Raw genomic sequence first — 21,166 nt, forward strand, 5'->3', positions numbered from 1 at the left:
TTCCAGAATTATATAAAGGGATTAAACGTCCCCTCCTCAAGTAAAGTCTAAAATATTAACCTGTGAAATAAACTAAATGTGAATATTTTTTTCCTCAGCTCTAGCTCTTGTGATGCTGAATTCTTTGCATTTTGGTGCAAGTCTTATATTTATAATTTTGGCCTGTTTTAGTTTAGCTACTTGTAGTATAGATTAGAAAAGGGAACTACAGACAATAGTATTTTTGCCTTTGGGTTTTGGAGACTATTCACACATTATTTTAAAAATTTAAAAACTGTTAGAAGTTATTGTTTCCCATTTACATTTCCTTTACATTCTTTCATCTTTTCCCATGCTTAAAGGATCAAATAAGAGGGTTCAGATCCTTTGCAAATGAAAGACTTTTGAATCAAAACATGCGTTACAATAGCAAAGGTGAATTATTTTCTCAGAATGGCTTACTAGGGTCCTGGCATTTGCTGCCTAAAGAGGCATTTGTTTCTTAGTTGGATAAGGTCATGTTATCGTCTAGATTCAATGTTACTTTTTGAACAAATCAATAGTAATTCTAAAATGCTGTAGGGAAAGAATATTTTGTCAGGAAATGCAAAAATATGAGCCGTGAGAGAGGATGGGAGTGAGGAGTGTGTGGACTGCATGTCATTTGCTTTTATTGTTTATTATAGGCATCAAAGGAAACATGACAAATGATTAATCTTGCTTTTATATATCCCTTTGCATGCAATATGCCCCAGTATAAAGACATGAATCTTCCACTGTGGGTCCCTTTATTGCCACTGTGCCCTGGGATGCACTTGGTGTTGCCATCCAGCCCTTAATATATAGTATAATAAAAACTATGGAAATGCAGATACTGGATCTTAGCAAACTCTCACCCAAGGAAATCTTCTTTATCCTATAACAAATGAAATCTGCTGTTTTCTGCTGGTAAATTGAAGGCCAATTATTAGCGCACTATTAAAATAGTCTTCAAGATTATCCTGCATTTATTGGAAGTGAGAGCACAAATTAAGCAAACCTCCAAGAGGGAAGATACAATCATTCACAATGCTTTAGGACAAAGAAATCTCCCAAAGCCCCGCTCCTTCCTTTTCTTCTGGGTTGGGGCCCAAGCATGTTGCCCGACTGGCCTTTGGGAAAGCCCATCATAGAAACAGCTTGTGATGACTTGGGTCAACTGACAGTTTACTGGCATTCTAAAGGCAATGTTTTCTCTGCAAATAACTGAGAAAAATCTGTGACTCCTACTCAACTCTTGCATTTTAGAGACACCATAGCGTGCAATCTCCTCTGTCAGAAGGGTATTCTGTGAAATACCTAAAAGGGGAATGATTTTATACATTGATTCTTCAACATCAACAGATAGTAAGTAGGGATTAGTGCTCAGAAATTCCAGATAAACAAACTTGAAATGAAGACCTTATACAAGTTTAAACCTATAATACTGTGCCAACAAGTTCCTGGCACACAGCAAACACTTAACAGTAGCCATTATGCCTACTGATGTTAATAACATAAGTGTTTCCTTGATATTAAACTGAACCAGGAGAGAATATATTTACCTTGGATTTTATCCCTCATATCATGGGCTTGCTCTACCAGCTGACTTGCGTGGTTAATGGTGTCCATGCTTTCCTTCTGAACAAGTTGCCCTTTTCTGGAGGCTTGATTTTCCTACAAATAATCCATATAAAGGCTAGATTAAATGTATGAGAAAAGAATGTTGTATAAGCACAGATAGGGGTGGGTGGGCATAATGTATTTCCTAAACATAAATCTTCCTGGCATGTGAAAGTTCTATAACATATAAAATCATCCCAAAAATAATGCATGAAAGCTAATGTGACGGCCAGTTTTATTTTTAAATTTTTTAAAAATTTTCCATAAGTTATTGGGGTATACGTGGTATTTGGTTACATGAGTAAGTTCTTTAGTGGTGATGTGTGAGACTTTGGTGCACCCATCACCCGAGCAGTATACACTGCACCATATTTGTAGTCTTGTATCCCTCCCCACTCCACTCTTCCCCGCAAGTCCCCAAAGTCCATTGTATCATTCTTATGCCTCTGCGTCCTCATAGCTCAGCTCCCACATATCAGTTAGGACATACAATGTTTGGTTTTCCACTCCTAAGTTACTTCACTTGATGGCCAGTTTTAGAATGACAGAATGCTATAAAATCTGGTGTTATTCCTATATCATCAGTCACAGTTCAGTCCCAACCAACTGCCTTTCATATGTAATTTATTCTTCGAATTTTTACTGTATCTCAAGTTGCTGGACTAGAAAATTGCCCATGTCCGCTGATCATTTTGACATTGTGCTGACTGAAGAGCTTAAAGTTTCAAAGAGAAAATTGTTGAAAAAATAAGCAGACCTTGAAATGCACCACGCTTCCAGTGGCTCCTGGGTGGTCCAACCACTGCTGAAATTGAATTACCACAGAGATTTCAAGGATTATTCTCACCGGGCTAAAATGCTGTTTTCAGTGCTTCATTCCAAATTCCCATCAACATTGATGGCACTTGTGTACAAATAACTGCTCAAGCAGATTTGGCTCAGCGTGAATGGAGCTCTTCTCCGAAAATCTAATTCCATTCTCTCAACTTGGGAGATTCTGTTTCAGAGATGTCACACAGTATTTGTCAAAAATAATGCCCAACTCAAATGTGGCCTCTGAAGAAACGGTTTGTGTGGGCGTCTGTGTGTATGTGTGTGTTTTTGTGTGCGTGGTTAAGGACAGAATGTGATCTAAGAGCACAGAAATGATTCAAGGCCAGAACACCACCCTGTATGCACAGCATGGGCGACACGTACTTACTTTTGGGATTTGAAAGACTGATCTATGGCTTATATTTAAGAGGAAGAAGAGTTCTTTAGTCTGGCATTTGGTCAAATGCCCACTAGCCTTGTCTGGTGCTTTTTTGGCTCAGCTGTTTAAAAACTGCTACAATACCTGAAGGAGCTGTGGGGTGATCTGCCACACAGAGCGCTGGTAGACCCATTATACAGAGTTTCCTGAGGATAGGGAAGTGGTTGTTTTAAACTTCTCTCCTTTCATCCAGTATTCTACCCAGAGGATTATGCCATGATTTTACCAGGAACGTTTTTACTCTCTCCAGGAATAACCCAAGCAAGTGGCCCTCTCAGATGGTCAAGGAAGAGAATGCAGAAATGGTATTATAACACATGCCCAGAGGCTTTTTATTGGAGATGGGTAATCCCCTCCCTACAGAGCAAGGCTCCCGTAGTCACAGAGCCCACTGTGCAGCAGCAATGTGGTCATCAGTCCCTTCATAAACTATGGGCTCTCTGAATGGACACTGTCTTCTGAGTCATTATATTCCTTCCTGCAATTCCAGTCTTCTTCTTGGCTTGTTCCAGTGCTTTCCAGAAAAAGAGTATTTGTGGTAATTTTAAAATTAAATATGCAGAAACTATAATAAATCTTAATATTACTCCTCCCTGCTTTTAAAAATATGGACACAAACATTTAAAATTTTAGAATTTTTAACGAGTTGATCTTTGATCCAGTGTGTTATATTTGCAAAGCATAACACCCCTAGTTTTTACTTTGGCTTGATACTTCAGAGTAAAACTCTGTTGTTATTCCTGTGTCATTAAACTTATTATTTTTTGATATGGAAACTTCAATTGAAGTGATGAGACACAGCTGAAAAATGTCATGCCTATAAGAAAACCTCTTCTTTTTGATAAACGCCAGAGGGCGCTAAGATACAGGTAGATAGAGATATATAGCTATTGATGTACTGTATATATGACTGGATCAGTGGCAAAGAGGAACATCTATTCCTTTACATTGTAAGATTACTGAATCGAACCTATAGTGATGGCTTATTTGAATGTTTATTTTTTTCTGTAACTTTGCCTGTGGAAGGAAAATAATGATACAGGCACATGGGAAAACAGGTGTGCCTCGGTTTAAGAAAAGCTGAAATTAAAAAATTACCTTGCAACTGTAAACTAGTTGGTGGTTTACATTACAAATGTAATAGTCATTTGCTCATCTCAACAGAAAATTCTCCTTGTACATATTTGACATAAAAGTGGCAAGGATGTCTTGGTAATATAGTACATAAAAGGTAGATTACGTGAGGATGATAACCAATATCTAGGGTGATCATGTATTTTATGGTTCAACCTGGGGCATTTTTGCACATGAAAGGGAGAACTTTTAGTAATTACTCTGGGACACAAGCATAAATAGCAACAGTCCTGGACAAACCAATAGTAGGAATATTGGTGTGCTACTTCGGAATTTGTACAGTAATATCTACTTCTGCCTACCTCCTAAACATTAATGACCTCTAAATTCCTTTCCGGCCCTGATTACCCTCTGAGTTGCAGATTCACATCTCTATCTGCCCTCTGTGCCTTCACAGGTATTTCACTTTTAAAATGTCCACAGTAATCCATTCGTGTTCGTAGTCTTAGTCATCCATGTCTCAGGATGGAGCTTCTCTCTTTGCTATTTCTCACCTCCAACTGATCACCAAGTCTGTTTCATTCCACCTGCCACTCTGGCCTCTCTTCCTCTTTTCCATGACCACAGTCTCAGTTCATCCTTGTTCTCTGCAAATTCTTTTCAAATGAAGGCAAGACAGCAACCCACTGCTCTCTTGTCTAGACCACTGTGGTGGTCTCCTAAGCAGTGCCCCTGTTGTCAGTCTTCACTGGCTAGTCTGTCATCCACACTGCAGAGGGACGTTTCTAAAGTGCAAATCTGATCAGCTCATCGTTCTGGGTAAATACCTGAATGACTTCCAGAGTCCACAGGCTGAAGTCCCCATGTTCATGAGCGTGTTTGGGAAGGTTCTTCACAATTGGGCCTCTGACAGCTTCTTCAGCATTATCTCCTGCTCTCTCTGCCTTACAATGAATCTTCCACAAGGCCACAGTTCCAGTCCCAAGAACATAGCACGTTGCTTCACATCTATCTGTTCTCATAGTACTTATCCCTTGCTTGGGAGTATTTGATAAACTCCTACTCATTCTCAATACACAGGCCAATGCTCACCTTCTCTGAGGGGCCTTTCCTAGTGTATCCCTGCCAAAATAGTTCACTATTTCTTCCTTAGAGTTGCCCTTTAGCCTGTACCATGTTTCTCTTATTAAATGCTGTATCATAATTATGTTTTTACATATCTGTTTCCCTGATAGACTGAAGCATCTTGAAAGCAGGGCCTTATTATATTTCAGGATACCTAGCACCTAGCACAATAACTATTATATACAGGCCGGGCGCGATGGCTCACGCCTGTAATTCCAGCACTTTGGGAGGCCGAGGTGGGCGGATCACGAGGTCAGGAATTTGAGACCAACCTGACCAACATGGTGAAACCCCATCTCTACTAAAAATACAAAAAGTAGCCGGACGTGGTGGCACATGCCTGTAATCCCAGCTACTCAGGAGGCTGAGGCAGGAAAATTGCTTGAACTCAGGAGGCAGAGGTTGCAGTGAGCCGAGATTGCGCCACTGCACTCCAGCCTAGATGACAGAGCGAGACTCCGTCTGAAAATAAATAAATAAATAAATAAATAAATAACTATTATATACAGATGTTCAATAATGCTTCCGGAATAGAAATGTAAACAGTTGTCCCTCAGCATCTGTGGGAGATTGGTTCCAGGACCCCACAGATATTAAAATTCATGGTTGTTCAAGTTTCTTACATAGAACGGTGTAGTATTTGCAATACCATAACCTATGCACATCCCCCCATATATGTTATATCTAAATTACCTCTAATATCTAATGCAATGCCTATACATCACTTCATTCATATGGATTCAAAGTAATACTCAGCATATGGTAAATTTGAATTTCGTGTTTTGGAACTTTGTGGAATTTTTCCAAATATTTTTAAGCCATGATTGAATCTATGAATACAGAGGGCCAACTGTACTTAATTTTCTCCTGCCTTTTTGGCAGGACCAGAGATGAGGTTCAGATGCTTTTGATGCTTGGAGATAGCCTATTTTCCTTTTAGTCCTATGGGTCTCTCTGCATGAGTTGTCATTCAGGTAACTTCTGCTGTGGTTCAAGGAGTAGAAGTGGAGGAGATGGTGCAGTACCTCCTGAGCCGCCCTTGGAGACTGTGCTTTGTAACTCTGGGCTCTGCAGTGGACCTTCAAGATCCAGATGGTGAGGGGCAGCAATGAGATTGGGAGAGGGCCACATCTCACCTCTGCTTGTAGCCCAGTGACACTCTGACCTTGAGCACAGTGGCTCTGGGAACATGGAAAAGTAGAATCTTGGCATGATCTTTGGAATTTTCATTGCAGACAAGATCAGCAGCAGCAAAGGTGAGCATCTTTTGAGCACTGGGTATTTATGAACACAGATAGATGGGCATCCTTTAGGGGAATCCCAGACATAAGTGGTGGGAAAGGGCTGTAGGGCTTCCCAGTAGAAGGCTGGAGAATTTAGAAAGGGAAGTTCAGACAAAACCCGTAGCTAGGTGGATGTAACTTGTTAGATTTGGGTCACATGAAATCCATGTGGCAGGTAATTTGCAAAAAGTGGTATTACTTATCAAGTTCAAGGGGCAATATTACTGATTTTTATCACTCTGGGTATACACAATGAAATCCTTTACTCAATTTAAAGCCAAATATTAGTTACTTTCTTGATAGAAGCCTTTCTAAGACACAGCTTTTCTTAAATCTAAGAATCAATCATGGACTTTTCTAGAACAAGGGCTTGAAGAATGCTTAAAAAGTCATTAAGACCAGGCCTGGGCATTTGTTTTGAAATGTTTCAGCAGGTTTTTGCACCATCAGGACTGTGGTCAGAACATTATATTCAATAAAAATAGATGGAAACAGCCGGGTGAAAGTTCCTAGTAGCTTTATCATCAACCTCCTGTGTTGGTGGTCTGCCCTTCTTGTCCGGGAGCCTTTTCTACTGTGATGTTAACTTCCAAGCGTACATTATTTCCTCTCCACGAAAGCCTGCATTTAGCTTACATTAGAAGTGGGGAAATTGTACAACAAAAGGATCAGGAACTCTGCCTGGGCTGTGGGAGGAGCTCATCTTGGTGAAAACATTTCCTCAGATGTTTTCTTGAAAATTCTTTCCTCAAGAAAGAATTAAGGCAGGGCGTGGTGGTTCATGCCTGTAATCCTAGCACTTTGGGAGGCTGAGGTGAGCTGATCACTTGAGGTCAAGAGTTTGAGACCAGCCTGGCTAACATGGTGAAATCCTGTCTTTACTAAAAATACAAAAATTAGCCAGGCTTGGTGGTGTGTGCCTGTAATCCCAGCTACCCAGGAGGCTGAGGCAGGAGAATCACTGGAACCCAGGAGGCAGAGGCTACAGTGAGCCAAGATCCCACCACAGCACTCCAGCCTGGGCAACAAAGCGAGACTCCATCTCAAAAAAAGAAAAAGAAAAAAGAATTAAGATACTTTTAGCAAGTTTCAACCATATCTTATACCAACATGAAGTAACAATGAGTTTCCACAAAGATTTATTTATTGGTATTTCCTTTACTATTTAAGAGATTTCACTGCTCTTCAAGGACTAGTGGTTAGATTAATATGTGCCATTGCCGGGGAACTAGGGACACAATTTTCATGTGCATTTCAAAGTAGATGAATCTTCCAAGGGTACAATTAGAGTAATTTACATTTTTAAAAGCATAGTCTCTTAAAGGGTTTGGGGTACAAGGCCAAAAGAGAATACTATTGTTATTTTATTTTTTTTTAAATTTTGGTTGAACATGAGAATTGTTTATAATGTCAAGTACCAGTTTCTGAAAGCAGCAATTCTGAAGTCCTCTGGCCAGTACTGGTGGAATATCGTTAGAAAAAAAACAAAACAAAACTGTGTTAAACATTCTAATATGCTAAATATGGTGCCTTGTGACTTAGTTTGTAAAATTAGTATCGCACATGGATGGATGTTTTTCCATTAGGCTGTTGTGGAGTGCATTGAATAGCCTTTTACATTGACTCTGCTCATGTTTTAATGTTTTTCCTGTTAATTCCTGACAGCTTTTACAAGTTATATTTTTCTCAATATTTTTAATAAATTTTAATTCTGGATGCTCTGTAGCTCTTAGTCATAAGATGCCAAGGTGTTTGCCTTGGCAAACACCTGAATGACCATCCTAATTAAACAAATCAACCGTATCAACCCGCCGCAAATACATAGAAAATTCTCAAATACATAGAAATTCGCAAATACATAGAAAATTCGCAAATACATAGAAAAACATAGCTTTTCAAGAAAACCAATCAAAACGGGAAAAGACGGTAGAGACTGAGTATGTTAACTTTCTCCACAGGTCTGGTCTTGATTTATTTTAAAGCACGTGGGTCACTGCATTTTTTCTGGACTGTGTTAAGCCTCAGTCGTTGTGACCAGCTTGCCTCACATCAGCTAAATCCTTTCTTTGAAGGCTGTCCCAGAAACTGAATACACACATACATACCTTTTCAACTAATTCCTCTACGTCAGACAGAAGGCTTTTCATCGTGTTCTCAGCATTGTTGATTTGTATCTTTCTTAGGGCGTATTGGTTTTCTCTTTCTGACAATTTTGTCTGCAGAAAAATGTGTTTTGAAAATAATTAGTCAATGTGCACACCAGCTTTTAAAAAATGTACGTAAAACTCTTTCAGTGTAAGAGGACTCAGAGTAGAGCGTGAGGTTCTTTTCTCAAAATAGTGGGGTCCACAGGCTGCTGCAGCCTGGTGTGAAGGGTGGGGTCTGCAGAGGGGACTGAGGCCCTTAGGGGCTAAAATTCTGCAAGCTCCACTCACTAGACCAGGGATGCTGGTCAGGGGCTGGGTTGACCATGGGGAAAGGGCTCCTTTTTCTAATTTGTACAAAGGTACAATATAGGCTGGTGGTGGCCCTGGGTGTCTGAGCTTTAGAATTTTAATTTTGTTAGGTCTGGAAGAACTGACCAACCCAACAGGATTGATGTAAATGGAGTAGAGGAATTAACTTTCTTCATTTTAATGCAAGTCTCTTTATTTCAGACCCCTTGCTTTCTCCTTTTTCATTTTCGAGGAGTTGAATCTAAATGTGGCTTTACTGAGATTTCTTGGGAGTGAGCCCTTCAATCTTGACACTGACTTCCTGTCTGCCGTAATGATTCCTGTCTTGAAGTTGTGCCTTTGAGGAAAGAGAATCTGAGTGGTTTCAGGAGGCCTGGATCTGGGTGACTCCCCTGGGGGGTAGTGTCTTCATGTGTTCCAATAGGTAATTTTGGACAAGAACAATTTCAAAGTTTAGAATAAAATTCACACCAAGATTCTATCCAGGCTACAGTACAATTTTTGTTTTTGTTTACACTTTACATATTTGGCCAACTGCTATGGATATCATTTGCACCTCCAAAAAGCAATGAGTACTTAGTATGCCAGGTACTGTTCTAACTTCTGTACATATATCAATTCACTGATTTCTCTCAACAGCCCATGAGATAGATGCAATAATTATTCTCAATTCTATATGAGGAAACTGAGGAATTATAGAGGTTAAATAACTTACTTACGGTCACACAGCTAGTGGGTGTCAGAGCTGGGATTTGAACACAAGCAACCTCGTTTCAAAGTCCATGCTCTTAATCATTTTCCTAAATTGACTAACAAAGCAAAACAATGTGCTTGTATTAATTCCATTTTCCCTCAGCTAATGATTATTGTTTTAAAAATATCCTTTGGTTGTGATAGAAGCCCATGATTTAGTGGGAAAGAAAACTTGTAAATCTTAGCTATATAAGGACCTTTATATAGTCATCCCTTGGTAGTTGTGGGAGATTGGTCCCAGGACCCCGTGGGGATGCTCCAGTTCCTGATACAAAATGGCCTAGTATTTGCAGATAATGTATGCACATCCTCCAGAATACTTTAAATCATCTCTAGATTACTTATAATACTACTTATAATGCTAACACAATGTCAGTGCTATGTAAATAGTTGTTACACTGTATTTGTCTTTTTTTATTGTTGCATTATTTTTTATTGTTTTTTAAAAAATATTTTCTATCTGTGATTGGTTGAATCTGAGGATGTGGAACCTGTGGATATGGAGGGCCAACTGTATTACTGTTTTTGTTTTTTGTTTTTAATCCGTTGGCTGCTTTTAACTTGTTTACTAGGTATTAACCAGTAGATCTATGAGGAGAAACAAGGTGTGTGTGAATGTCTGCGTTTGACTGTGTGAGTAAGAGAAAATGAGAGACAATGTGTGTAAATAAGAAGGAAAGGTGGGTGGGTGGTGGGGTGAGGAGAGACAGAGAAAAAGAAGGATGCTTCTAGACAAACTCAAAACCTTGCAAATTAAGGCTAAGGAAATGGTAGCCTTGAGGTACCTTTTGTGGTAATAACTTAAACAAGTAATGTATGGCTGCGCCAAGGAAATAAGTGTTTCTCTTTCCTCAGTAGTTTTGTGCATAGATACTAGTCTTTTAGTCATTTCATTTCCCATGTAACCTCTTTTGTAGACAGCAGTTCTTGTTTTGGCCCAAGCTCATAGTTACAATCAACTTTTCATAATTTCCTATGAAATTACTTATGTTTTGTATGTTAGACCTACAGGTCTAACAACCTGTAATATAGGTATGAGACTCAGATACAAAAAGGGGTAGAAGGAATTGCTAGCTGCGGGCCTGCGAAGCCAGGATGAAAGCAGAGTGGAAAGTAGAACACTCCTGCGTACTTTGAGGAGGTAGATGGTGGCGTTGATTTCATTCACGTGCCTATGAGCGGCTGCCCCAGAGGATACGCTCAGCACCCCGGATTTGCCTTCCTCAATGGAGAGCGCTGCTAACCGCAGGTCATCAGTCAGGTCCCAGACGCACTTATCACAGCCTGGAGGTGAAACATTTCTTCAGAATCACAAGTCAAAGGCATGCTAAAGGCAGGCCGTTTTAGCAGAACATAAATCTCTATTTCCTTGGTTAATACCATTTTTATTTTTGTCTCATGAAGGGCTGTAATTCTATTCTTGTCAGGCTTTAGTATCTTGCTTGGCGTTAGCTAGTGAAGATGGCTATTGGCTAGATGCTCCTCCTCTCCTATTAGCTTTTCTCAGTCAGTATTCAGGGGCTAGCACCAGCCTTCTCCCCACCCCAGGGAGGGCACAACTCCTCCTCACAGCCCCACTTCCTGGCAGGATGAACACTTCAGAACCGGGAGGTCTGAGGTTATCGCTGCGAGAGTTGCTTCCTGACATCTGATGAGGGTACCAAAGTTCAGGCTGAACGTGGGCACATGGGCAGGCAGGTCCCAGTTCCTCATCACTTCTCACTTTTCACATTTGAGTTCCTCTGACTACTGTCATCACCTCCAGAACCCAGGGCCCTCCTGTGACACACTCACAAGGATGGTACACTGTGTTTCAGAACTGCCTTGATCACCTTTTGCAACGTGCCTGTTCCCGATCTCTTTCCCTCAGTTGGTGCTCTCTTCTAGAGATGTGATAAAGGGAGACTGGCGTGTTAATGGTTGTTAATATGTTAATTTGTTATTTGAAGTTTAACATGGTTTTACTTATAAGCTCTCTCAAGGGAATGAGTCCCAGCCAGTACTTCAGGCTTGGTGGGGGAGATGCTTAGGACCAGGCAGGCATCTTGATCTTAAATTGGCCTTGTCTAGGGGGCCACCTGTTCAATCAGGGTGTAAACTTGGCATTACTTGTGCCTCACATCCTATGCCATCTTCTAAGATGTAATCCAGTGGTAAGGTTAATCTCTTCTGCTCCGAGGGACTGAGAGACCAAGATACTTCTGTTTGGGGGAGGGGATGCCTACTATTAAAATAGTTTTTAAACCAAAAGTTTTGTTCCTAGTGTAACACCTCATGATTTAATTAACATGAGAGCCAGAGAAAACCAGGAAAGATAAAAGGAGCTCCATTTTGTAAAGCCTGAATATTTACTTCTGCTCCCACTTCAGATTTGAGGTAACTTGGGAGAAGCCACTTAAATCTTTTGGTAGCTCAGTTTCCCCAGGTGTTGTAAATTGTACATCGTATTTTCAGGGACCTGAAGAGAAGATATAGAAAAAGGAGCTGAAAAGAGCTCTGTCATTGGGAGTTGTGTTTCTGACTTTGCCTTTAGCCATTAGGCAAGATTCTGAATGTAAAGACTGGATAAAATAGAGCTATGCAAATGTAAATCACCCATTTGCCCTAGGGAATCAAGTGGACCACCAAGTACTTGGTGCAGGCTCCATTTTCTGAGGTGCAGAAAGGGTTAAGTCCAGGGGTGGGACTCAGCAGTTTCTAGAGAGTGATATTGCGTAGCTTTTCTTAATCCCACACCTGCAGCACATTAGAGAAAGTGGGGTTAGTCAATCATGTACTGTTATTTTTACTTATGGTTGGGCAGTCCATGCCTGTAGGGGGTTCAAAACCTTCTTCCAAACATTCTCCGGTTACACTGTCACATGGGCCTCCCCTGCAGTTGCACACTGTGGGAAACAAAAACAAGAGACGAGAAATGTACTTCTTAATGCTTAAAATATGGCAATATTTTCCTGGTTTCTAGAAACACTAGCTATCAGTGTATAATTCGTCAATAGGGATTAATTACATTCTTCCTTAAGACTGTGTAGAATCTACGATACAGAGATTATGCCCTTTATCCGATTAAGCTCCAGCCCAATGAGATTTTCAAAGGTGACCCTGGGCAAAATTGAATCTAAGTTTTCTAGGATTTCTCTCCCAACTCTTTGGGATTCTGACATAACAGTGCAATTGCTTTAGTCCAAAAATGTCCTGGTAAGTTTCACAAGATACTAAATGACCACAAGCTCATCATTCAACTGGAAATTGAAAGCCATCCCTTCCTTGCAGACTGATACTCCAGTTTAATTTAACTCGGGGGTTGATCATTGCCAGGTGTGAGGGAGGAGCAGTTCAGCAAGGAGTGAGTGAGGAGGCCCAGGAGCAATTCTTGGCTCCCACTGTGCTTGACCCTTGGCAAGACAGACTCCAAACCTCCAAATGACAGCTATGAGTGCAATAAGAATAATGTGCTGCAAGGAATCAGGAACATTTTTACATGAATTTAGAAGACCTGGGAGCCCATTATTCATCTACTGATGATTTTCTGTAATGCCTTTTGGAAAAAGCAAAAACAAAAACTCAATCTCATCAGACTGTTCAATTTCCACAAGTTTCTGTGTGGGAACTAATTTGTAATATTTAAAGAGGAATTCTCTTACCATCTATGCTAGCAATTAACTGGAATAGAATTGTGCATTTCCCCCCACTTCTTAACTGTCTTTACAGAATAATCATAAAAACCAGGCTCATGGGGAGATCTATTTATTACATTTCATCTGTTTAATGTTCCACAAAATGCAGATTTATTAAACCTTTCAGCAAGATCATGCTTTATTGCTTCTAAAATTAGTTTCTCTTCCAAGAGTGACCTGCATCTTTGTAGTTTAAACACAAATTTAGTAAATGTTTTGAGAATCAGGATGTCAACCTTTTAGGCTTTGATTTTGCCAACATTATTTCTGATGTCCGCCTTCTCTCTCTTTAGCCTGACTAGACACAGCGCTCCTTCCTTTCTGCTGTCATTCTCAGTGTTATGCCTCTGTGCACATTGCTTTTTTGTAGACATGTTTACTTTTACTGTGACTTCTGCAGAACATGTATGTTGCATTTTTTGATTTAAAACTCCTTACTCCTTTAATCTTTTCAAGTGGAAATCTGTTTCAGTGAGAGGATTTCTTATAGAGGCATGCCACAGGAGTACAATATCTCCTGCTCTCCCTCCTTTGCCTCAAAGTCACATAAGAGTAAGACGTACTCAATCTCAGCCTTCCTATACTCTTAGAGGAAAGCAATCTCACTTCACTTTTGAAGAGCTTCACTCTATGTGGCAAATGGATGAATAAGATTTGTGCATTTCAGTCTAACTGAAGCCTAACCAGAAAGTTTTCCATGCTATCTTTGAAATATTTGCTCTTATAATTTGAGGAAATTGGAGGGTGGTGGTGATTAAATTGTACCCTTGACTTGCTAATCTATTTCATGAAAATCTTGATTTTACCAAACATAACTGAGAGATATAGCCCTCTGAATAAGAAAACTGATTTGAACCATGCAAGATTCCTTTCTTTCTTTCTTTCTTTCTTTCTTTCTTTCTTTCTTTCTTTCTTTCTTTCTTTCTTTCTTTCTTTCTTTCTTTCTTTCTTTCTTTCTTTCTCTCTTTCAGGGAACAATCCCTCTGTCACACAGGCTGGAGTGCAGTGGCACAATCTTGGCTCACGGCAACCTCTGCCTCCACCTCCTGGGTTCAAGGGATGCTAGGTGGGACTATAGCCACCTACCACCATGCCCAGCTAATTTTTGTAGTTTTAGTAGAGACAAGGTTTTGCCATGTTGGCCAGGCTGGTCTCAAACTCCTGGCCTTAAGCCATCCACCTGCCTCAGCCTCCCAAATTGCTGGTAAAGATTACAGGAGTGACTCACCATGCCTGGCCTGAACCATGCAAGATTTCATTCAGTCTCCTGGTTAATGGCAGGTAATCCATAGAAGTCTGATTTATTACTTTGATTAAAACTGGAAGGATATAAGATGCTAAGACAAAAGTTCATTTGTGTTAGTGTCTCCTAGTTTATTCTACCCATGAGCAAAATTATATTAGTAGCCTTGATAAAAATTTCTATCCCTGGTGGGTTTGGGATGCATATTCCTGAGAATGTACATTGCCCTGGAAAAGTGACAAGGGGGCACTCACAATACTTCCCCAAAAGAAATTCTTCATCTAAATTCAGTATTGGCAGAAGGTCATGCTGGCCAGGCAGCTGGCTTAGTATTTATGATACTGCACCTGCACAGTTCTTGGCTATCCTGGCGTCCCCATAGTACCCAGGAGCGCAACGTTCACACTTGAATCCGGTGGTGTTGCGTAAGCAATTCCTACACTGGCCGGTGACTTCATCACAATCTTCAAAGATCAGGTTGGGATCTGAATTTCCACTGCAGTCACATTTCTTACAGGTGCTTCCAGTGAGTAAGGGGTTTCCATAGTAACCGGGAGCACATCTGAAGAGGAATATCACACATTTAAATATTTAGCATCATAGTTCTTCTTCCTTTTAATCTTCTTTCCTACAAAGAAGAAAGATGTAGTGGATATTTGTTGATTGCCCTCCCAGAATTCATTTGCACTCTCTCATCTTCTTCATAGGACCAGAATTCGTTTTTAAGGAACCACCCCTCCCCATTACGTTATAGATCATTTGGTTCACTTCATCTGTAGGCCATTCAGTTCAGCCAGGCTTCCAGCTATAGGATTGAACTGGTATATCCAGCCAGGGAACTGGTGTACACAAATGATATATGATGGGTGGGACCAGATATGCCAAAGGTACTCCAATGAGATGTATCTGTAGCGTACAGCTGGGAAATGTCCTAGCCACAACGTTAACAGAACCTCTATTGAGAAACATTGATTGGTCTAGTTACAATGAATTGTTTAAGTAACTAAGCTTGAGCCAGTCAGTGCCTGGTATTCTCCTGGCCGAAAGGGATTGACTCAGGAGTGTAGCTTGGGCTCTTGTTTGAGGGTCATGGGGTGGCATTCTCTCCATCTTCAGGTGAAGGAAGAGGCAGCAGGTAGTATGCTTAGCTCCTGGCAGCAACTTGTAACTGAGCAAAGCCAGCCTGGAGTCAAAGCAGATGGCAGAGCTGAGAGTACCACAAATCAATGGAGTTGGAGCCCAGACTGCCATTCTTCTGGATGTTTTAGATATGTGCACCTACAGAGGCCAGGTGCCTACCTGCATTTATTGTGTGGGCAGAGCCAGTGCCTATGGTCAGGCTGGCTGGGCCTTTGATGAGATAGCCCAGCTGAGTTGGAGAATGGAGACTGAAATCCATCCAGCCTTTCCTTGCCTTGCCAAGCTGTGCACTCTAGGTGAGGCTGTCTCTGCCCAGAGGAAGAAATGCCTTTCCCTACTTTTCCCAAAGGTGCCCTGCAGGGCAGCAGGAGGCCCTGCTGTGAATGGTGGGACTGTAGGCCCCATCTAAGGGAACAGCTGTTACTAGGCTCAAGTTGATTGTTGCCAGCCTAGAGCCTTGAGAGGATGAAGAACTTATATTGCCATAGTTTATTTTTGGAGAAAAAAGTGGAAATTTGCATGTTTATGTGAAATTGCAACTTTTAAAAGTTGATTCAAACCTTGTAAGAGTACTGTACAGGTCAAACTACATGCTTGTTGGCTGATTGTGCACTCTCTTTTGCTGTGGACTCTAAACTAGTGTGGAAGATGGGCCAACTGGAGCTGCATACACTTTGAGAGTAGCTGGAAAGAACATGCGGTCACACCATAATGGGATTGAAGGTAGGGTAGAGAAGTTAGTTCTGATGCCTGAGAGGGAAAAAGAAAGAGAGCCAGTAAAGGGTTTTGCGCGTGATGGAAGTGGTCGTGAAGGAAGCTGGTGCTGGCTTCAGCATGCAGGATGGACTTCAGGCTGGAGCAGAGGGATGGGGTGGGGTGTAGAGGGCCTGGGCTGGGGTGTTGGCCTTGGGAGTGGAAAGGCAGGGAGAGCTTTCCAAGGAAATCAACAAGCCCTGGCCAGTAATAATAAAACACTACATTTTTTTTAAAAGGATTCCCTTTAAAGTAAGGGAATCATGATTCAGAACATTTGAAAAACAGATAAATTAACAAAAATCACATCTGTAATCCCAGGACCCTAAAAAAGTAAAAAAAGTCGCTGTCAACATTTTGTGTATGTTCCTTCAGCCTCTGTTCCCACGTCTCAGTTTCTTGATGTAGTTGTAGTGATAGTATATGGTCAGTCTTTAAACTCTTTACCTGCATCGAACCTCATAGCTTCATCTATGTGAGTTTATTTAGTTACCACAGACACCCTGGGAGGGAGGCCACACAGGCCTGGCATTCTGGGAGGCTACTTCAGTTTTCCAGGGTCACATAGCGGGAAATTCACAGTGCAAGGTCCAAATGTTCTGACCCTGGAGTTCTTTCTTTTGCTTCACCCTGGACCACACTGCTGCTGCTGTAAATGAATGAGTGGATTCATCCAACACAAGGACAATTCATGTCCATTTTATGTAAGACATAGAGGGAGACAGGATGAAGAAAAACACATAGCCCACGCTCTGAAAGAACAGGAAATAAATTAAACATAATGATACAGAATATGAACTCTAGAAATCTGGTCTATGAAAAAGATGGGGATGAATGTAAATTCTACACAACCCACAAAGAGACACCCCAAGAGGAAATATTCAGTGAGTGTTGTTATTCACACTTTCTCATGCCTTTGCACCTCAGATTTATAGGCCTGCAGGTCCCTAAGCCAGCATAAATTATTCCTCTATGGAACGTGTGGCTGGATTGAATTTCTGGCCTTTGCTGCAGTTCACCAAACAGAGAATATTAGGCTCTTGGGCCGACTGAAATGAGACTCAGATCTACCAGCTCAATGTGTGGCTGGGAATCTTAAGGTCTGGGAGTGAAGGGGCTTGCCCAAGCTCATAGAGGTCAGATGCCGGTAACTTTCTTTTCATTTAATTCCACTGCATTTGCTCTCCATAGGAGGTCCCCTGGTCTTTTACAGGAGAAAACTCAAATTTTCTATTCTGTAAGTTGGAATCTCAATCACAGTGGAAACCTACTTTGAGTTACTCTGAGTCTCAAGAACATCTTCTGGTGGTAGGTTTAGAGGAAACTCTGAAGTTATAGTCAAAACTCTGGACCCTATGGATTTAACAAAATGAGCATACAAAAGTTTACTTATGATAGTCCCTGACAAACCCCTACTTTTATAGATAAGAAAGCTAGAAGGCAGAGAAGCTAAATGACTTGTTCATTGCTGCATAGCTCAAACCTCTGTGGGACTCCAGGCTTAATGTTCTTTCCACTCCAGCAGTCTAGCATTAAAGAATGAACTAATTAATAAATTAATGATTATAAAAGTGCCCAAGCCTGCCCTCAAAGAACTAACAACAAAGACACAAAAGCACCAGTATTTGAGTTTAGAGTCAGCATTAGAGCCCTGGTGCCCAGTAGCCTGGTCCTATTTTTTCTTCCATAATCTCATTTCTAGTCTATTAATGACTTGATCCATCCAAGGAAAATAGAACTGTTAAGTTTATGGCTCAAATGAAAGATTGTGGCACATGAACTTTGTCATTTTGGTTGGTGATTATATTATTTGGGCAAAATGGAAAAACAAAAGATATGATGTTTAGAAAAAAAGATTATTTTGACCAAAAACTGTTTCAGGAATGCTTGAAGCTCCCCCTGCTCTGCCCGCCCTTTCTCTTTCTCTTGTGCTTCTCCTCCCGGGGCTATACAGCTGGCACTGAAAGTCTTTATCAAGAGTGCCCAAACTCCTGGGCTAGGTGGCTCAGAAACCTTTCTGGGAGGGATGTCACTCTGTAGCTGTCCTTGGGATTAAATAAAATGACCTAAAAAAAAGAACTTGTTGCAAAGTAGGTGTCATGTAAATGCTCTCCACTTCTTTATGAAAGACTGAGAAATAAGGCTAGGAAAACGTATGTAACCTATCCAGGGTCACAGGGCAAGAATTCAGGAGTTGGGCAAGCTAGAGAGTATGGAATCATAAGAACTCTATGCAAATAACAGGGTCTACATGTGAAAAACTTGATGTCTTCAGAGAGAATTAGACTAAACCCCTGCATCACAGTAATCTTCAATAAATGTTAGCTTTCTCTTGTTCTTCTCCCTTATTTTTCTTTTCCATTATCAAGGCCATCATTGAAATCATTATGATTATCATCTTCATCTCTGATGATACTGTGTTCTGCCTTTTCTGTTAGCGGTTTAAGTCACTTTGGGTTTGCTTTAATTTGCCCCATTCTTTTCTTCTGATCCTTAAGCAACAAGATTCATATGTAGTCTTAGCATGTTTCTCATGTAGTCTTAGCATGTTTCTCACTCCACCACCAAATTTAATGCATGAAAGTATACTCTTAAAGCTGCTATGGGAGGCAGTGTGGAATAGTGAGGCATTGAGATCATATGACTGAAAATGGTATTGAACGTTGAGGGTCCTGGGTTTTAGTTTTGGATTTATTGCTAACCCAAATGTGTGATGTTAGATTAAGTCACTTCATGGCTCAGAGTCTCAGGTTCCTCATCTTACTTTTTAAATGAACTAAGTACACACACACACACACACTACACACTGCTATATATTATATATTTGGGGGCAGGTGAAGCTGGTGGGTCCTGAGCAAGGATTTTTTTCCCTTTTATTTTTTACTTGACAGGTAATGATACATATTTATGGGATACAGAGTGATATTCCCATACATGTATACCATGTATAATGACCAAATCAAGGTAATTAATATCTCATCACCTAGAACATTTATCATTTCTGTGTATTGTGAACATTCAGAATCCTCTTTTCTAGCTTTTTGAAAACAGAAACTAAATTTTTAACTATATTCACCCTAGAATGCTGTAGAAAGCTACAAATTATTTCTCCCATCTAGCTGTAAGTTTGTGTCTGTTAACCAGCATTTCCCCATCCTTCCCCCCATCACTTAACCGCCTGCCACCTTTCCCAGCCTCTAATAATCAGAATTATTCTCTCTACTTCTATGAGCTCAATTTTTTTTAGCTCCCTCATATGTGGGAGAACATGCGGGATAAAAAATGTAGGCTGCTTCAGGATTCTGCAAGTCATCATTGCACAGAGGCCATGCTGATCTTCTCTGGGTTGTTCCAATTTTAGTATATATGCTGCCCAAGGGAGCACCTCATCTTCAAAATGTTCTTAGTTGTTCCTACTGGAATGAGAATGAGAATTGCAAAACTCTACAAGGCTTGTGCATTTTACAATTGTTTGCATCAGAAGACAACTTCCATTTGCAATCTCTATTCAGCCAGACTCAGTCAACTCTGGGTCACCCTTTCCATTTTCCTGGAATGGGGTGGGAGGTTGGGGGTAAAACATGGCAAGGAATGACTGACTCCTGTCACTACATAGTACCTTTTTTAAAGGAACATGAAAAGTGCTGTTGCTATTTCTTATTGAGAAAAAATATTTTTACTTAAATAAAAACAACTGAGGCCTTCAACATGCCAGATACTGTGCTGGGGGAAGAATAGACAGAGGAGGGATAAGGGATATGATGCTGTGTCTGTCAAGCAGCTCATAGTTTCACAGACAGATAAAGAAGCCATTGTGTGATTTTGAGCAGGTGACTTAAATTATGTCGCATTTCTTCCCCTGTAAATAAGGATGAAAGTGGTATCCCATAGGATTTTTGGGGCTCTTCTGAGGCTTAAATCATTGTCTGTAAAGTTTTTACAACAGTGCCTGACATACCACCCAGTAAGTACTTAATAAATGTTATTATTTTTATCATCATGATCATGGTCTAAATACAATACAATGTGGAAAGCTTGCCAGCTGATCTGGTGGATTTGGGGAGTAGCATGTCCAACATGGGGAGCTTAAAGTGTGAGGTGGGAGAAGGTCTTTAGGGAGGAAAGACGGGTGGGGCCCAGAGCAGGCCAATATTCATGGACCTAATTGTTAAGACAAGGCAGGTGGGCGTGTTTGAGCTGTTTTTTTACACAGTAGTGTAAGAGGTAGAGTAAAACATGTTTTATGTTTTAGACCAATGTTTCGTGAATTTGCACATAACATGGATCCTTTTAAAAGGAAAAGCATTTTCATATAATACCCCTTCCAGTGTTAGCTTAAATTATCTTTAAATATTTCAAACATGAAGCTAGGTAGAAACTCCTTATGTCTATGGTTTTTACATGTCTTGAAAACCAAAATATATTTTCAAATACAACATAAATAAAACTATGAAACTAATCAATTTCAGATTCACATTAATTCAATAATTGATGTTGTCTTATAACCAAATGCCCACTTGCAAAATGATGTGGTAGAGACTGCGTGCGTTCAGCATACAAATCCAGCCATGTGCCACGTGATGACTCATGTCTCTCACCAATTTTCATTTTGGAATCTTTAGTTTTACAGTTTGCCTTGATGTCATGCCACTTGACCTCCAATTGTTTGTAATGTGTCATTGACAGACTGTCACCTCTGTTATTTTCTCCCAGCACTGAGGGAGATCTTCTCTTATTATAACGTGACACAGCAGAAAGTCCAGAACATGTTTCGATAAATGTTTTCCTTAAAG

General features: G+C 40.5%; 1 protein-coding gene and 1 non-coding gene across 7 annotated transcripts in view; both read right to left on the bottom strand.

Moving 5' to 3' along the window:
* The window catches only part of LAMA4 (laminin subunit alpha 4), a 194,119-nt gene that overhangs the window by 67,621 nt on the left and 105,332 nt on the right, over positions 1-21,166 (bottom strand). For 5 of the 6 annotated variants that reach the window (XM_063724955.1, XM_054558043.2, XM_054558041.2 and 2 more), the window contains exons 6-10: positions 14,828-15,042; positions 12,353-12,448; positions 10,696-10,847; positions 8,460-8,570; positions 1,563-1,674 (exon numbers count right to left, since the gene is read on the bottom strand). In XM_063724955.1, coding sequence (XP_063581025.1) covers positions 1,563-1,674; positions 8,460-8,570; positions 10,696-10,847; positions 12,353-12,448; positions 14,828-15,042 — 686 coding nt within the window. Of the gene's footprint in view, positions 1-1,562; positions 1,675-8,459; positions 8,571-10,695; positions 10,854-12,352; positions 12,449-14,827; positions 15,043-21,166 lie in introns of all 6 variants that reach the window. The other variant, XM_054558045.2, reaches the window with a different exon arrangement.
* Positions 19,652-19,758, bottom strand: LOC112133972 (U6 spliceosomal RNA). The gene has a single exon (XR_002915569.2). It is a non-coding gene; the product is annotated as a U6 spliceosomal RNA (small nuclear RNA).

Source organism: Pongo abelii, chromosome 5 (assembly GCF_028885655.2).
Source record: "Pongo abelii isolate AG06213 chromosome 5, NHGRI_mPonAbe1-v2.0_pri, whole genome shotgun sequence".
NCBI classification, from domain to species: Eukaryota; Metazoa; Chordata; class Mammalia; order Primates; family Hominidae; genus Pongo; species Pongo abelii.